The sequence below is a fragment of the Pogona vitticeps genome, chromosome 1 (assembly GCF_051106095.1).
Source record: "Pogona vitticeps strain Pit_001003342236 chromosome 1, PviZW2.1, whole genome shotgun sequence".
NCBI lineage: Eukaryota > Metazoa > Chordata > Lepidosauria > Squamata > Agamidae > Pogona > Pogona vitticeps.
The window spans coordinates 231,162,499-231,181,298 of NC_135783.1; the positions used below are offsets into that span (position 1 = coordinate 231,162,499).

Consider the following 18,800-nt stretch of genomic DNA (forward strand, 5'->3'; position numbering starts at 1 on the left):
GGGAGACTCGTCTTCCCTCCTTCTGCCAGGAGTGGATAGTTGACCACAAGCTCCAGAGCACTTAGGAGGAGAGCGGAGGCAGGGGCAGCAGTGGATGTAATGGGGATTGTTACTGCTATTTTAAAATCACAAGAACTTTACAAGAGCTCTGGCTTTTATTGTCCAGATAAGGGGAAATGAAGCAAAACCCCGAGAAAATAATGATGACGAAACAGAGCAGTGGTTTCCGACTTTAGTTCTCCAAACGTTCTTGGCCCAGAACTCCAAGAAATCCTGGCCAGCACAAGCTAGTGATGTGTGAATTTTAGTCCAAGACTTCTGAAGAGCCACAGTTTTGAAACATTGTAAAAGAGAGTGTAGAACCCAGCACCTCTGAAAATGTTGTGATGTCACAATCCAGTAAATCAGAAATGTCCTATGTATCTCTATGTGCCTTATCCCTTCCCTTATCTTCAGTAAAGTTTTCCTGGTTTATTAAGCAGTTTGCTGTAATGTCCAGACAGCAGCTTTGATTTAGGAGTTCATATAAATCAGGATATCAAACCACTGTGCAGTTTGGTCTGAAAGGTTGTTGCTTGTTGAACCATTATTGCTACATCTGATCCAAGCTTCATTTAAAGACTGGACCTTCGTGGCATCTGTTATTTTGGTGTTGTTTTGTTTTGTTTGCCACGGAGGAGACTTACAAAGGCAGAACTGATGTAGATGTCAAGACATACTAAAATTTACCATTACTTAAAGCAGCAAGGGGGAAAGGATTAGAACACTGGGTGGACTCCTGCAAATGGCATAAAACTTTTGAAGGCAATTTTTCCCAAATTAAGAAATCATTGTAGACATTATCTGTTGCATGCCAAGTCACACAACTCAGTCTGCAACAGGTAATGTCTACAGTGATTTCTTAAGGCAATTTGCTTCCAAAAGATAAGCTGTTCGTGTTTTGCCAGGGTAACTGGGCAAGAGGATTTGGATCAATATCTTATAATTGCAGCTAAAACTCTTTGAAAACTGACTTCAGTTTCCTTCTTCTGGCTACTCAGTCACACTGTTTATTAGATTGCAGACATAATGAAAGAACCATTACAAGATCATCCCTCACTTTCAGCTGTGCAGGGTCAATTTACTCCCAGGCCTGGAAGTTTTGGGCTATAGCTTCCAGAATTGCCCAGCCAATTAGAAGGCCCTAGTAACATGTTTAGTGAAGCTCTGCTGTACTTTCCAGGTTTGAGATGAACACTCCTGACCTCATCAATGAGAGAGAGAATTCAGCTAATCCATTCACAAATGCTAACTTGTCACAATGTACAGATAACCACTTGGTAAGCTGATTATTGTCAGCTGTGTTGATCTTCCAAACTGTACAGTAGTTTGTAACTCTTATCACTTTTCTGGCTCTCCCTTTTGAAGGCACAGCAGCAGTGTGGTAAGAATTTCCACTGATGGCCCATCACTAGGCAAATGGTCATTTCACCCCGCCAGTGTTGCTGCTGCTTGCCTTTTGTTCAAGTCTTATTTTTACTACAGGCTCATATAAACATGCCTGACATCTACGGGAGTGATGTAGCAAGCATCATTACTAGCTGAACGGCATCAAAGACGGACAACTGTGTTTCACCCACTAACACTGTGGAAAAAAGAATCCTTGTGTCTGAGGCTACCAAGGGGCTAGAGAAGGCTACCAGGTGGCACATTATCAGTGCCACAGCAATTTTGGCACCTGGGGCAAGCAGCACAAAATGCACCCCCAAGCAAGTTTAGGCCAAAGGCATGGTTCACAGAGCCCTGGGTAGATTCCTCCCACCCCCGCTGCCTCAAGTCTACCAGTGGCCTGCTAAAAATCCTCCTCTTCCTTTCTTATGGCAGTGGACCAGGCTGCCGTGCCAATCCTAGAAGTCACTGGGAAAGAGGGATGCCCTTTAAATTTGCTGCCCCAGGGCAACGCCTCAATTGCTTTACCCTAGTTACAGCTGTACTAGTGGTAGATGTGTCTTACTTAAAACCTTTATTGGCATTAAAAGGGGATAAAACAGCAGTAACAATTTATGTCATAGTGTTACAAACCAAGAAGGACGGGCGTGAAGGTAAGAACTGGGAGGGTGATGCGGGGGGAGGATGGGGCAGGGGTTTTGACTTGGAGATCGCTAAAAGAAAATCCGCTACCACGCTAGTGATGGTCGCCGAGTAATCGCTTAAAAGGGTGGGGAGTGGGTCAGCTAGGGAAACAAAAAGGGACGACAGAAGGGGTTCAAGGATGTTGTTTCTTAAATGTTGATGAGTCGGGCAGCGGAATAATATGTGATCTAGGGTATCGGGCTCAGATGAGCAAGAGAGACAGAGTCTATTGATGCGTGGTATGTTTGCAAATCTTCCAAAGTGAACAGCTGATGGGAAAATGTTTAGTCTTGCTAGCATAAAAGCCCTCCTTTTACTTGGATTAATTAATTTACTAAAATAGTTTGAGGGTCTACCGAGTGAAGGGGAAAGGCCGAAGAAGTGAGGGGAACAAATAGGATTTAAATTAGGGAGTAATAAATTGAGTTCCTGTTGCCAGAGTTTAGATTTGATGGTTTGATGGGCTCTGTGAAGGGTGGTGTCTGAAAGAGATTCGGGGGAGAGGTCCAAGGATGCGAGCTTAGCATCAAGAATATTGAACCACTTGGATGAAAAGGGATCTTTTAGTAGGTCATTGAGTATGGAATCTGGTTGGGTATTGAGGTGTAGTCTAAGCCAGAACTTGAAGGTTAGGGACCAAGCGATAGTAGAGGGAAGGTGCATGCCTAATTCGAGTATCAATGTGGACAATCTAATTAGGTTTGGGACTCCAAGAATCCTTCTGAGAAAGGAGGCAGCGACTTTATCAAGGTCTTGATTAGCAGCCTTGATCCAGATTGGGGCTCCATATAGCAGCTGGGAGAGGATTTTGATTTGAAATATATGGAGAGCAGCCGGAATGTACTGGTTGCCACTGTTGAAGTGGAAACGGGCGACTGCATTTAAATGTGGCATGGCAGACGAAATGGCAGCTTTACAATGGTGAGTCCAGCTGAGTCGGGAGTGGAAGGTGATCCCCAGATATTTGAAAGTCTGGACTTGCTGGAATGATAGATTACCAATCTTCCAGGCTGTCGGGGCCCAGGATTTCGAGAAAACCAGGATTTTTGTTTTCTCGGAATTGATTGATAATTCATTGGAGAAGCAGTATTCTTGGAAAGAGGATAGCAGAAGTCGGAGGCCAGGTTTAGTGACAGACAGCAGCACTGCGTCGTCTGCATAAAGAAGAATAGGTACAGGGACACCATTGAGAGAGGGAGGGGAGGTTCCAGAGCTAGGAAGAGCGGGAGGCAGATCTGCAAGGAATAGATTGAAAAGTGAAGGGGCAAGTATACACCCTTGGCGGACTCCTTTGTTGATAGGGATTTCGTTGGTCATGGAGCCTGCGCCATCGAGGCGAATCCGGCACGAGTTGGAAGAGTGAAGGCGTTGGATCAGGAAGAGAAGGCGGGGGTCGATCCCCCAATTGGACAGTTTCTTCCACAGTATGTCCCTATTGATTGAGTCAAACGCTCCTCTAAGATCAATAAAGGCCGTGTACAATCTGGCTCCATAATGAACGGAGTATTTTTCTGCGAGAAAGGATAGTGTGAAGGCGTGGTCAAGTGTGGAAGCACCTGGGCTGAAACCTATTTGTTCTCTGCCTGGGAGGGCTTTTGAAAGTGCCCAGGTTGTGAGTCTGTTGAGTAGTAGTTTGGAATAAAGCTTCCCAATGGATGAGAGGAGGCTTATTGGTCTGTAGTTATTCGGTGAGGCAGGGTCGCCCTTTTTGTAAATGGGTACAATAGTTGAGGATAGCCAAGCGTGAGGGAAAAGACCTGAATGGTTGATTAATGTGAATAGGTTGGATAAAGGCCCCGACCACCATGAGGGGTTGCTTATGAGGATTTCGGATGGAATGTCATCAGGACCTGGCGCTTTCCCAGTTTTCAAAGTATTAATAAGTTCTTCCACCTCATTCGGGGTGACCGGTGGCCATTCCGGTAGGTCTGGGGGATGCAGGATCGGGTCGTTATGTGTAGTTGGAGCTGTAAAGATTCTAGAAAAGTGAGTGGTCCAAGTAGAGGCAGGAATGGGAGGTGAAACATTATGAGCTAAGGGGGAGTTAGTGCGGGAAACCAGGGACCAGAAAGCTTTATGGTTGTTGGAGTGGACTGCATCATGGAATAAATTCCAGTTGTGTTGGGCAAATAAGTGCTTCTTTTCTTCTAGGAGGAGTCGGCAAGTTTTCCTCAGATGGAAGTATGATTTTAAAAGGGCCGGGGAAGGGTCACGGCGGACTAAGAGGAAAAACTGCCTGACACACTTCTTGGCATTCAAGCATTCTGTGTCAAACCAGGAAGGAGGGTGTTTATGGGAATTGGTAGAAGAGGATGCTCTAAGGGACTGGACGAGTGCCTTGGCAAGGGACTCGTAAGTCGCAATCGCTGTAAGGGGAGAGTTGGTCTCAGTCAGTTTCAGATTAGAATTAGTAGAGTCTGTCGTACTCAGCCAAACGTTGAACGCTTCCTCCATCTTAGGGGACCATTTGAGACGAGGTATAGGTTTTGGTCGAGGGTCCTTTGATCTCATGTTGAGGATTTGAAAACTTAAGACGAGATGAATGGGTAAATGGTCACTTTCAGAACGAGAGTCAATAGTGAAGTCTGAAAGGTAAGGCAGGACGGCTGAAGAGGTAAGTGCATAATCAAGAACGCTAGACCCCCTAGAAGAGAAGTGGGTTAATCTGCCTGGGATGTCGTTGGCGGTGGAGCCATTGAGTATGGTTAAATTGAATTCAAGGCATAAATCAACCAATTGTGAGGTGTAGTTATTGAATGCGGAGTCTAAAGAAAGTCTAGGGCCTTGGAACTCAGGTGGAATCAGCTCTTCTGAGTCCCAATTCATGTGTAGAGACAGGGCTGAGTTGTTGGAGCCCATTCTAGCGTTAAAGTCGCCCAAGAAGAGAAGGGGGATGGATGGATCGGACACCAGGTATTCTGTTGTAAAGAGCTTGACCTCGTCCCAGGGGGAGGGGGTATCTGTATAGGATGGGGGAATGTATATATTAAAAACTAATATCTTAAGGTCCTTGCATGCAAGCAAGAATGCTTGGAAGAACCTAGATTGGGAAACAATGGGAGTTAAAAAGTACCCAGAAAAGGGTCTATACAAACAGCAGAGGCCGGCACGAGGGCGGCCCATTTGTTTAGATTTGAAAGCTGGAAGATGATAGGGAGTGAACCCTGATATGTATGGAGGGGTTAGGGACCAGGTTTCTTGAAGAAAGATGATATCGAAGGACGAGAGATAACTGATGAGATCGGGATCCGTTGTTTTTTCCCCCCAACCCGCAATGTTCCAAGAAACTAACTTAAGACAGGCTGCTGGATTTAAAAAGGTCTGCGAGAGTGCAGGTAGTCAACAGGGAAGGTTGGAGTTAGATGAGCAGGAAAGGGAATCGATATGGGTTGGGTAACTGGGGTCCCCATTGAGAACTTGATTGTTGGCTAAAGAGGGAGCTCTCATGTGTGTTCCGCCTGATAGGTGGGAGAGAGATTTGGCAACTAAGGCTGGCGAAGAGTCAGGAGGGGTTAGCGATATGGTCTCGGGCTCCTTGGTGCAGACCGAGTTATCCCCCTTGGGGTCGGGGTTTATGAGATTAAAGTTAAGAGGAGGGACAAGTTGTGTTGAGGCATCCACTGAGAGGAAGGAGCCATCAGGGGAGTGTCTATTCACAGTACAGGTAGGGAATAAGGAGGCGGGAAAACCGTTGTTATCAGGGAGCAGGGGAGGGATTGGGTTTTCACAGTCAGGGAGAGTCCTTGGGGGGCAATTGGGGATCCAAGGTTCAGGTGCGGGTTCCAGAGTGAGGGGGTGACAATTGGAGGTAATTCCAGTCAGCCGGTCGACTGGGTTCATCTGTAGCTTTGTCTTGCAGTCAGGGTTCACATCGGCAGAAATCGGAGGAGAAGGAAGGACGGTTGGAAAAGACAAGTCCAGAAGACAGTCCCTGGAAGCGGGAGAAGTATCGGGACCCAGGCCGGTATTTGATGGAGGTTCTGGTGCAGGGGCCGGCGTCATGTTGTCTTGCAATTTAGGCTTGACCGGTAAAAGGCTCGCGATGGTAGTGTTCCTAAAATGTCTTTGGGGAAAGATGCCGGCTCTTCTCAGGATTCCTGCACGTGAGAACAGCAGACCCGGGATGTGCTTGGAGTTGAAAAACAGCAAGAGACGGTCCATAGAGTGAGCAGAAGGTAGTTTCTCAATTTTAAGCAGGTCGATAGAAGAGAAGGCTACTTTTAGTAGTATAGCCAGATGGGTTTTGGCCTGCTTTATTCTGGACCAGTCAGGTCGTATTCCTCCGCTCCAGAAAACAGAGATTGCTGCACAGTTAGGTGCATAGATTAGTTGATCATTTTTAGATTCGTGAGTAAAGTTAAAAGAGTTCTTACATGGGAGATTGGCAGCAGCCTGCTGGGATACACATCGGTTGGAGCCTGCAAGTGGGCTAGAGTTGATTGATTGCATCCGGTAGAGTCCTTTTAGAAGTTCAACCGCCATGTCTAAATGGGTAAATATCTGTTTTACCGTCTGAGCAGTTAGGAGGAAATGTTTCATTAGCATGTTATCTGGCTCCTGCTCCAGTAGTAATTCTTTGTCGGGCATGGGAGGTTGTATGTTCCCACAAGGGCTGTTGGGGGGAGTAACAGACTCCGAGTCAGCTGGATGGGCGGAGGGGAGGGCAAGGCCCGGTAGTAAATCCACAGACGCTGAAGGCTGGTGCAAAGGGAAAAAAGCCTCCAGCTTTGTCTGTTTGAAGTTTGGGGTAACATCCGCTCCTAAGTCCCCTGGGGATAATGCTCTTTTCTTTCCCATAGGAGTGGTGGTAAGAGCAAGGAATTTTGCTAGAACGCTCACTCACGGTTCAGTTGAATGGTGGTAGATGTGTACAGCACAAGTGGTTAACAAGCGCCCCAGAACCATCAGCATCTTGTGCCCTGTTCAATGACTGAACCAAGGAAATGGGAGGTCTCGTTTCTACTACACAGAAGGAGAGAGCACCCTGACTTTGTCAGTTAGGAGATCCAGCGGGGTTTATTGGACATTAGTTGACAGGAAGATGGGAAGAAGGAAAAAAAAACAGATATGAATTGCTGACAGATAGGATTTCTAAAGAATTAAGATTTGACCAGACCATAAATAGTTGTCTTTGTTCTAAATACCTTTGGTGTAAAATTAAAAAAGCGGATTTGTTCCTTCAATATCAATACATGATAATATAATTTGTAACTATTCTTCTAAAGCCACTTATTTTGAAAATAGTTCAATAATGTACAAGGGGCTACTAATCTGTTGAGTATTTTGTAAATTAAGAATAAACTATTGTGATAACTTCTAATATTAATAAACTGTTCACATGTGATATCAGATTTCAAGACTGCATAAAAATACTAACATAGATATTTGGATTATGGGGGAAAGGAGAGAAATATTTATATATGCACAGATGTAGTAAACTACCAGCCTTATAAACCAAAACCAATTGTGAATCCATTAAAGATGGATCCACTATATTTACCAGACTTTGGCCCACTTTGGATTGTTTTCACAACTTTTTAAACTGAAAGAAAAATGAGATCATTTTCTTGTTACAGACTATATGAGAATTTAACTAACATTCTGCAATTGAAAAAAAATCTCACATCTAGTTTACAAGTAACAGCAATTATTTGCACACTGTATTTCTCAATGCACAAGTTTTGCAAAAAGATTTTCTTTACAAGACTATAAAAAGTTATTCTAAAAAATGTATCATTGTGCTTCATCTAAGTATTTGTTGTTATTGTTCAGTAAATTCCCCATTCCAGCAGTAGCATAGTGCTACTTAGTTTATGGTGTATTAAATTAGAACATGACAATGCTGTAGAATCCAGAAAAGGCTTATCAGCAAAGGTACACTATGCTTTTGATTGTTACAGCATATTTAAGTCTTATAGCAGGCACAGGTGAGCCTAAGGCGGATCCAACAGCAGTCTTACCACAGCGCTAATTCATACTGAAAATGAGTAGCAGTTTGCCTTCTAAGATGGAATTGTTTTCTCGATATGGCTTGGAAAACTGTCGTTTCAACAAGACCTGAAATCCATCTGGTGCAGTTTGTTTTTGAGGAAACTTTAGGCCATGGAGGGTCAATCTAGCATTTGAAAGCCTACCGTCTTTCAGGTGCATTACTTCAGTATTTACTAACGAGAATGTTGAGCGGACTCCCTTTCAAAACTAAGGCAACTATGTTTGGATCCCATTTTCAGCTGCCATTTTTTAAAAAAATCATTCACCTGAATTTAGTGTGACCTCATCATTAGAAGAATAAGCCACCCAAGAAGTTGCATATCTTGCTAATTCTAGCTTGTTAGATGATGTAACTGCTGGAATAGTACTTGTACTTCCTTGGACATCACATCGTATATAATGCTCTTTATACAGGCAGTATGAGAGAGAAATATTCTGCTTTCTGTCCTTTCATGTGCTATAGCACTTCAGTGCCAAGTCAAAGAAAGGATTTCTATTGCATTATGTTCCTGGGTTCATCCTACTCATTATGAAACTCTTAACATTAGGAATTGGACGCACATCAAACTGGTGCTTGCGGCGTTCAAGGAAACTGGCGAGGCGTGAGGTATCCAGTGGGATCTTGGAATAGCTGCCATTGTGAAACTGCAGCCAAGGGTGCTGTAGGCAAGTGGCTGCTGTCGGTCTCCTCCTGGAGTCCTCTTGAAGGATTACAGAGATGAAGTCTCTGGCAGCATGGCTTACATCACAAAAGTATTCATCAGGAAAGCTGAAATCCACACGACACACATTGATGCATGTCTCCTCCCTGCTTTCGTCCAGAAAGGGAGAAACCCCACTCAGCATGACATAGGTAAGCACTCCTAGGCTCCAGATATCTGTGCCCAGCGAGACAGGAGCTCCCAGAAGAACTTCTGGAGCAGCAAACTCAGGGTTCCCAAGGAGATGGTGGATGTGATAATGGCCTGTGATTTGAACAGCATCTTCCAGGTCTATTAACTTCACACGAGGCACCGGGATCCGCAAGTCAATAAGTAAATTTTCTGGCTGTCAAGAGTAAAATAAAATAGCTCCATTGTTGACTATTTATGTTGTAAAATTTAATTCAATCCAACATTGGATCATAGTTATCTACTCATTGAGGGGAAGCACCTAATACCTAAAGGAATGATGTGCAGTCTTGTGAATAAGAAAGTATACCCACTTTGAAGTCTATGATTTTACATATCAGGACATATTGAAATCATCTGGCCCTTAGCAGGTCTGAAAATTAGGTAAATACAACCTCAGATGAACAATTGCACATTACATGTTATATGTGTTATGATTTATTTTACAAAAAAAGAAAGCCAAAATGGAGAAGCCATTGAGCACAACTTGGAATTGAAGAAAGAATCTTTTAATTAGTGGTGAGCTACTGGTAACTTCATTCCCCCTATGTCATTGCAGCAACACAACTGGATACTAGCCACAAATGTATGAATTAGATAGGGTGAAGTTTCTTTATGGGATCACACTGGATATGTTTGAGAACACTACATTTGTTATTTATAATAAATTAATAATAGATCAGGAAAAAATGACCTAATGTACTGTAGTTTAATCCCTAAAATCACTCAGGGATATATTTGAAATTAAACTCCATTATGAATACTTGTATAATTAAATAAAGTTTAATCTTTCAGACTAATGAATTGCTTAGTAATACAATAGTAATGACCCCCAGAAATGAGTTATTTAAACATTTGACTGATATATGGAGTGAAAGTTTGGAATTATGTAGCTGCCCTTTCACATTCAGTTTAATTTCTATCTCTTGTTCCTACCTTTATATCCAAATGAGCAACTCGACAATTGTGAAGATACTGTAAGGCCTCCATTGTGTCCCTTATGTAAAATGCCACTTTTTCCTCCATTAATTCATCATGGTTCATAAGATAGTCCAAGAGACGGCCATCGTCCATCCTGAAATCCAACAACAATCCACCATAAGAAGAAATTTAACAAAATCACAAAGAATTGCTAATTACAGAAAACCTTAGTTATTTAGAGTAATTTTTTAAAAAAAATACTTCTCTATGAATATCACTGTGACAAAGAAGAAGCTAAGCTTCAGGACTTACAATTCTAAAACTAAGATATAGGAAGAAGGAGATTCATAAGTGTCATGAATTGTAATATATTGAGGGTGTTGCAGATGTTGCAATATGGCTGCCTCATGCGCTGCCTGCTCCTTCTTCTTCATTTTTTTGCTAATGAACTTCACAGCAACATCTTTCCTGGTGGCCTTATGGATGCACTTCTTCACAACAGCAAAGCGTCCCCTGGGGGGGGGATTACAATAAGAATTATTAATAAACCATGCATACATTTCAGTTCAACAACTAATTCTCAATAGCATTTTAGTTACTATTTTTTTATTGGACACAGGAATAAATCTGTTGAATTCTTCATACATCTGCTTTGCAGGTACCTGTGTCTTCTGTCTTGGCAGTTTCTATTATTTTTTGGATCAGTAAAGGTAACAAAAGATGTCATATTTGCTCATACAGTGTAATATACTTCAGTACTGAGTTATTATAGATGATGGGCTGCTTTATAAAAATAAGACTATTAAAAAATAACAGTTTAAATTGAAAGCTAAGAAATACCATAACAACATCCTCTGCTCATATTTTGGGTAGTGTGTGTGTTCCTTTCCTTTCCAGGGTCCTAGCTACAGATTGATCGTGTGGGCACTGCTCATTTGTAGACTACAGAACTGATCAAACAGTGGAAGAAAGTACAGAATCTGGCAATGGACGCAGCAAAATTCTAATATCACACTAGGATGATGCATTGCTTTTCTGATACGTCTCCAACTTTATTTAACAACAACAAAAGGAAAGCCATTGCGGTCATTGAATGATGGCTGCAGGAAAAGGTGGGAAAATGAATGAGTAGATTCCATGGACTCTTCCTCCACAAGGCAGCACAGCCGACCAGAGTTCCCAGAAATGTGGGGGAAAGGGGGGGTTTAACTCCCTTCCATCTCCCCAACCTTCACCCCAATGTTTTCTCCTCATGCCAGTACCATCAACATGAGCATCTCCTGCTGCTGCTATTGTCCTAGCTTGCTGCCTCCTTGCTAGTGAGTAAGTGGACAAATGTACTCATGAGTAAGCCAGCTATTTAAAGACTTGTATGGACTCTTCTCAGAGGAGAATAAACCTCTCCAGTGAGAGTAGAAGGCTCTCTCAAATAAGAGAGAGATTGTGTTGAAGATAAGAACCTTTTAGGTTTGAACCAGACAGGCCCTTAGTCATTGGCAACTATGAATGAGATTCCAGTAGCTTAACAGCTGTTGCAAGCAAGCAGGAATGAAGTAAGTCATACCCCTCAACCTGTGATCTGAGTGCAGGATCAAATTGTGGCTACTTGTAAAGAGGAGTCAACCACAGGACTCCTGTATTACCCCTGCCTCTCTGATTTACAGTGATGTCAGAGAGAACTGAAAAGATATACTTTAACCTGTATTCCTGCACCAAGCATGAGGTTGGACTTCATGGCCTTATAGGCCCCTTCCATCCCTGTTATTCTATGATTCTCTAATTCTATGATTCTCAGTCAGAACTCTGACAAATGAACAGCCCACACTTAAAAGGATAAAAATATCAGATGCACATATTTTTTAAAAAATCTTCTCAGCCTTCTGAAAAACAAAACATTCCTTTTGCTGGTTTGTATTTTAATTAAACCACTGAGTTTCGTATTACCTTCCAATTTCATTCAGTTCTGTATATGCAAAATCAAAATTTTCTTTCCAGGCAATGGTGGCTCCATCAGCTGCAGAGTCTTTGTGAAACCAGAAAGGAGGGGAACAGAGATTTTAATATAGAGATAGGCATAAAATAAATAGTGTTAAAAAGGAATGACCTTAGAGAGTGAATTAAAGAGAAACATGAAGAACACAAGTACTGGATGGATTCTTCAGTCTCTACCAGCTGAACATTATTTTTATGTTATTTGGTTATTTTATCACATATGACTATTTTTGCATATAGTTTAAGAATTTCTGAATGGATTTTAATCCATCTAAACCTGCAACTGACTTGACTATGTGTGGTTATTTGGTTTATGGATTGTCATCATTTTGACTTAGTAGCTGTAAGTTGTTGCCTCAGAAAACAAATATATAAGAGGAGGCAAAAAAAAAAAATCCTCATTATGCTGTTGGAGCACAGGACTTACCCAGGTACACAAGCAATACTAGATGGTGCAGAGCTGGCCCTCCCTTTAGGTAAAAGAAATCAGCTTCCTCAGGCAACAGATTTTTTTTAATGTCATGGAAAGGAACAAAACGGCAGTTTTAAATTTGTATTTTTTTTCCTGCTGGGGACAAAGAGATAGGCTTTTCTGCCTCAAGGGTTCAAACAACAACTTGGGTACAGTGTTTCTGCTGTGTTTGTGTATAAAGGTGGATGTTTTCTGCCCCTCAGACAGAAAAAATGTTTTTGGCAAATTTGTGTTGGTGCTATTATATGATGTTGCCAAAATGGCAATCATAAGATCATGAAAAAGTGCTGTGAAACCCTGAACAAGGCAACATTGGTCAGGAACGAAGGATAAAGGACACCCGAGCAAGGCCATATAGTGTGAAGGTACATGATGTAAGACGTGCTGAAGCTACTAAGTGAATCTGTTCCTGGGAAGTGCTTGGAAGGGAGACATGATTAGAACCCAATGTATGTTGGCTTCAGTTCAGCAATGCAAGTATGGCAAGATGCTGATGTGACAGGAAAACAAAGAATGTATCCTGTCCATCTAGGAGCCTGTTAATGATTCTTAGCATCTTATAACCTTTTATCTGTGGGTTTATGAGTAATATGTATAACGATATTATAACATTCATATATCCTGACTGGCAACAGCTCCTTGAATTATTATTATCCAGAGATTTATCCCAGTCTTGCTGCTAAGCGTCTTACAAACTGGAAACACCAAATATTAAGGCTGGGACCTTTATGTATCAAGTATGCAATATATCACTCAGCCAAAGCCCTTGCTCAAATATTAACTCCTTGATTTTCATGTGACTTATATGTATCCAGCTATTATATATATATAAATAAAACGGGGAATCCCTTCCCTTCTTCTCAAGCACTCTGGGACCATGGAATTTGCCCCAAACCACACAGGGTAGCTCTCAACCCTTGGCTCTGTGCTCAGGCGCTCAACTCACTGAGCTGTCCGGCCAGCCTAGATATCCATCACTGTGTACAAAATGAAAATAGGAAAAACAAACAAATAAAAACACAGTCTCACAACAAATCTGTTTGAGTTCTTTGACTGTTGACAAAAAAAACCTCAGAGATGGGCATGAACCTCAAGGTTCAGAGGTTTGTGCTGGTTCGTAAGCATGGGTTACAGGTTAGGGCTAGGGTTCCCTTGCCTTGACTCCCCGGGCGATGCCCCACTCACCAGCCAGCATATGCTCCTCCCCTTCTCCTCTTCAGCTGCTCAGCCAGTCCCTGGTAGGAGTAAAGGCTTGCCTGTCCCGCCTCCTTGTCTTAGTGGCCAGTCAGCCACGGAGGTGGGGCAGAGAAGCCCATGTTCCTGCTGGGGACTGGCTGAACAGCTGGCGAGAAGGAGGAGAGGAGCATATGCTGGCTGGTGAGTGAGGGGCTAGTGAGTGAGGGATTCAGCTGGGGAAGTGGGGGAAGAGAACACATGATACCAGTGTTGCTGTGCTTACAAACCAGCACGAACCCCATTACTACCGCAAACCCATCAGTTCTCATGTATTATGTGACTAGCCATGTCCCTTCTGACAATGGGGATTCTCCCCTGTGGTGGTCCAGTACCCACCATATTCTGGCAGTTTCACAAATTCAGAGGCCTCACTGGGTAGGCTGATGCCCCATGGATTGCTGGCACTGACTCGGAACTGATACTGGCGGCCTGGTGTGAGGTCTTCGATAACGAGGTAGGTGTCCAAAGTGGAAGCCACGGACTGCTGCCAGACCTGTGAGCCTATATTTTATAGAGAGGGAGAAAGAAGAGGAGAACCAACATTCGAATGTGTTCCCAGGCCCCCAGGGAAGAGGGGTTATTATGCCCTCCTGATCTCCATGCAGTGAGACTGGACCTAGCCTAGGGGGAACCATAGTTAGAATATCTTTTTTACACAGAGGCATCATCTGTATATACATCCTGTAATTTTCCATCTGAAAAAGCAGCCTGTCCAGCTGCCTGCCGCCAGAGATCCAACTAGTTATGAATGAACCTTTGTGTCTTGGGGATTCAGGGTTGTGCTACTCATGCCTTATCTCAAAAATAACCACAAATAGAACACTGGGGAAAGAAACACAAACTCAATGTGGCTGTTTCTTGTACAAAGAGGCTACAGTCTGCTAGCTGCTCCCTGGACGTGTATCACACAGCTGAAGGCAGAAAATGTGTCCTGTTTCCTTGCTCTCGCTGTACATGCTGAAGGATTCTGGCCACACAATCTGTCCGGGTTTTTCTCAGCTGCGTGTCACACCTCAGAAACCTGTTTGTGAAGATCATTGGAACCAGGGTTGTTAAACCCTCTCCAGAAGCTCAGATAGGCCGGAGAATAGTAGCAGAGTTTTCTTGATCCACTTCTATTGTGTTGGGCAGCTGCCAAGGTTCCCCTGTGATGCAGGGAGCTGGCCAGTGACCACCAGATCCCTCCCCCTCTGAATTAAAAGATGTGCCCAAACAAGTGAGGAAAACCAACTCTCCCAATGATTTCCAAATATGAAGTTGAAACTGATCACCCTGTATTTCCTGGTTGACATACAGCATAATGGCAGATGTTTGTGTGGGGGGGGGGGGAGGGAGAGTAGAGTGAAAGGTTGTGCTGCAGCCCCTTCTGGACAGACTCTTTTATGATCTCCCAGGCAGCAAGAGGCAATGTGGGCACCAACAGCATAGGCGATACCCAGAACGAAAGCCACTAAATTCTAACCATGATCTTAACCCCATAGCCCAATAGCAACATTACAACAATGGGCTGCAGACCTAACCTGTCAGAGAGAGATGAAAAATTAGAGACAGAAGTCTTTAAAAGCAGGAAAAGAAAGCCTCAAAACGCTCCTACCTTCTTCTCTGAATTCCACTGTGTAACCTGAAATAGTGCAGTTTCCTGTACTAGATGGAGGCAGCCACCGAAGGATGACTGAAGTGCAGCTTCTTTCCTGAGCAATAGGCCGATTGGGGGCTGCAGGGACCCCTACACGTAGTAGGAGGCATGGGGAGGAAAGAAATCATGATCAGGAAAGGAGGAGGAGGAGAGACGGAGAGAGAAGGCAAGAGTAAGCGCTGCTTTTTCTGTTTTATCATCAAGCATGTGAAACAGAGGATTGTCAAAAAGCTAGACTGGCCAAAGGGATCCTCAGTACAGCAGAACTACAAATGTATCAGACTGTGGCAGAGCATGATCAGGAATTGGTAGTTGCATGTGTTTCACCACGGGTCAAATAAGAAGCTCCCCTCAACAAAACTCCAGCGATAATCAACTTAAAACAACAACTGCAGATCAGCGTGTTAAAACACCTCCTGCTGACAGTCACAAGTCAAAGCAGGTAATTTTGCAGATAGATCTCTTCTAGCAAAGAATGTCACATGGGAGAGCTGATCTTACACGTCTAGAAAAATTTCTATCATCCACCTACTAGGGTTGCATCATTTCGGAACATGCACGTGTGTCTGGGATATGCCACGAAACAAACACAAGGCTGGCAACCCTTTGAAATGTTAACATGGGGGTGGGGAGTTATATATATATATCATCAGTTTTATGCGACATACGTTAAAACAACAGGATTTTTCCTTGGCTCCTGTGGCGGTGGGAAAAAATGGGAGGCGCAGAGCAGTAATGTTATCATGTTAGTAACACATGAGCCGAAATCCGGTTGTTTTAATGTATGTTGCATAAAACTGATGATGTCATCAGTCGCTGCCTTTTTCCTGAAACCAGAAATTTCTGATTCCCAACTGAAGGTCCTGAGGCCTTGCTGTGAAGCTGCTGAGTCTTTTGGGGGGGGGGGGGAGAGAAGTCTTTAAATTCTGAAAATCTCTGCTGGCAGGATCATTTTACTGCAGGCCATGATTTTCAGAAATTAAAGGTTTTCCCTCATCCTACAACCCCCCCCCATGGCTTCCCCACAAGGAAAGGAAGCCTTAGGGAGCCTCAGGACCTTTGTGGTGGGGGACAGGGAGGCAGAGAATCAGAAGTTCTTAACTTCCAAAAGAAAAAAAAAGAAAAAATCCATAACTGATAACATCATCAACTTTACACATTATAAGTTGGGCAAAAAAGAAATTCATCCACCAAGTTAGCAAGGTCCTTTTGTAAATACTAACAATACCAACACCAACCTCTTGACAAATCCTCCTAAGCATACAGTAATGCAACAAGGTCCTTTCCAGAAATAATGATTTCTAGCCCCGGTATAATAATACTGATAAATGTTTCAGAAGTTTTAAAAAAGCTACAAGTAAATCCAGAACATTGTAGGTATGGCAATATACATATTGTACTGTAATATAAACAAAATTAAAGTAAGGCAAACCTTGGCTTCCAGAGCATGTAGACTGGGCAAATTAACGGGACATCTAGATTTCTAGGATACCTTTGTATGTATGTATGTATGTATGTATGTATGTATGTATGTATGTATGTATGTATGTATGTATGTATGTATGTATGTATGTACGTAGGTACGTACGTACTTGCGTGCGTGCGTGCGTGCGTGCGTGTGTTTGCTATCTTTCTCTTCATAGGGGATTGCTGACTGCAAGGCACCAGGACTGGTGGAAAATCTAGATAAGCAAATACAAGGCTCCCTAAAACATGCATTGTACCGTGTGAAGAAAATACACTTTACCTTGCACTTTGATTGTTGCTGAGGTGGAAGCAGACCCGAGTTCGTTAGCTGCCACACAGGTGTAAATGCCACTGTCTTGAGGCATTACATTACAGATCTTCAGAGTAATTTCACCCGAGTCACTAGAAGGGGCAAATATGACCATTTTAATCTGTAGCTCTGCTGTATTTTTAAACCAGCACCTTTTCTAGTAATTAGTTGGAAAATGAGAACCAGTAGAAGAGTAAACACAGCCATTTAATAATGCAATGTTGTGGATGCTGCTCTACAATAAGAAAAAGAAACTGCTAAGGAGCATTGGTAGGGACTGAGTGGACTCATAATTTTGGTCTGCAAGAAACTGATTCTTGCACACCTACCAAGTGTGCTTGAGAGACCTGTATTTAAATGTACATCAGCATGATTTGCATCTTCTCAACAAATGTGTGGATTAGGAGCCAAGTGTCCATCCAATTTCATACTATTCCAAATTTGGCAATGAAGATTTTATCTTTAAAATATTACCAAAAAACACAAATATGTATTTCACATGCATATTAATTTTTGTACAGGTTAAACCATCCAACCAGTCAACCAAGCCAGAAATTAGTGCAGAAAGAGGATTTATGAATGGATTTATGAACAGAAACATGCCAGACTGATTTTTCCTCCTCATTACTGTCCATATGCCTTTCCCAGTTATGGGGTATAGCTGCCAACAACGTCCATCGCATTGCCCTTGCCTCCCGCCCTTCCATAAACCTCTGAGCTGATTGTGGTGTTAGGAGGATCAGAAATGTATTAGGACATATGTTAAGATACTGGCATTTGCAACCAATCCTTTTTTGAAAAATAAAGTCACAGAGAAGGTAGTATTGAATCTGGACATTGTGCATCAAATGGATAAGAACCAAGTTCATTCATGTATTTGTTTGGCTTGAAGGGCTGAACAGCAAGATCAGCTTCCCAGTTTGGGTCTTGCATTATTAGCTCACCTACTGTAGCTGTCTCATAAGACTCAGGGTGTTTCCACATGATGCTCCTATTACCCAACAGCCCCATCTTGGTCATAGAATTTTATGGGAAGGGCTCTAATCAATAACATCCTTCAATTTGTAGTTCTCGTGGTTTCCCCTTCTTCAGTCCAGAGAGTCTCGTGGTGCAGTAGTTAAACTGCAATACTGCAGCCAAGACTCTGCCCGTGACTTGAGTTCTCTCTTGGGCTCAGGTAGTTGACTCAACCTTCCATCCTTCTGAAATTGGTAAATTGAGTACCCAGCTCATTGGGGAGCAATGTGTAACCTGCATAATTGAACTGTAAACCACCCAGCACTCTTGAGGAAGTATATAAGTGGAACATTTTCCTTTCCAGTCCATTTTTTCTTACCAGAAAAAAAAAGCATGAGAAGACAATGGAATAGCTCGTGGTCTTCTCATCAGAAGGGCAGGGAGCCCTTCCTCTGGGAGCACCCCCAACAGCTTAACCCAATGGCTTCCAAGGATAAAAAACTGTTACTGGGGTGGGGTGTACCATTACAATGCTGTATATGAAACAACAACTTACCAGGAAGAAAATGTATATGCAGCAGTACTGTTGTTATCAAGAATGTTTTGATCCGGACCTTTCCAGGTTATGGTCGGTTTAGGCCGTCCACAGACCTTGCACTGTAACATGACCGTGTCTCCAAGCAAGCAGGTGAGATCCACTAAAGGCACAAGGAATTCTGGAGCAACTGGAGCAAAAGCCACAGGTACAGAGACATAACATTCACCAAAGATCTAGAGTGTTGCGTGGACGCTACCAAGTGTGCTTCGCAGATACTG

The 18,800-nt window shown here is 42.9% G+C and overlaps 1 protein-coding gene across 1 annotated transcript in view; it reads right to left on the reverse strand.

Annotated features, from left to right (window-relative positions):
• Positions 1-6,882: 6,882 nt before the first annotated feature.
• LOC144582979 (kalirin-like) overlaps positions 6,883-18,800 on the reverse strand; it is an 85,022-nt gene continuing 73,104 nt past the window's right edge. Inside the window, exons 20-27 of the mRNA XM_020814549.3 lie at positions 18,541-18,709; positions 16,998-17,119; positions 15,209-15,340; positions 13,951-14,115; positions 11,859-11,937; positions 10,227-10,427; positions 9,930-10,068; positions 6,883-9,150 (exon numbers count right to left, since the gene is read on the reverse strand). Coding sequence (XP_020670208.3) covers positions 8,605-9,150; positions 9,930-10,068; positions 10,227-10,427; positions 11,859-11,937; positions 13,951-14,115; positions 15,209-15,340; positions 16,998-17,119; positions 18,541-18,709 — 1,553 coding nt within the window. The 3' untranslated portion in view covers positions 6,883-8,604. The remainder of the gene's footprint in view (positions 9,151-9,929; positions 10,069-10,226; positions 10,428-11,858; positions 11,938-13,950; positions 14,116-15,208; positions 15,341-16,997; positions 17,120-18,540; positions 18,710-18,800) is intronic.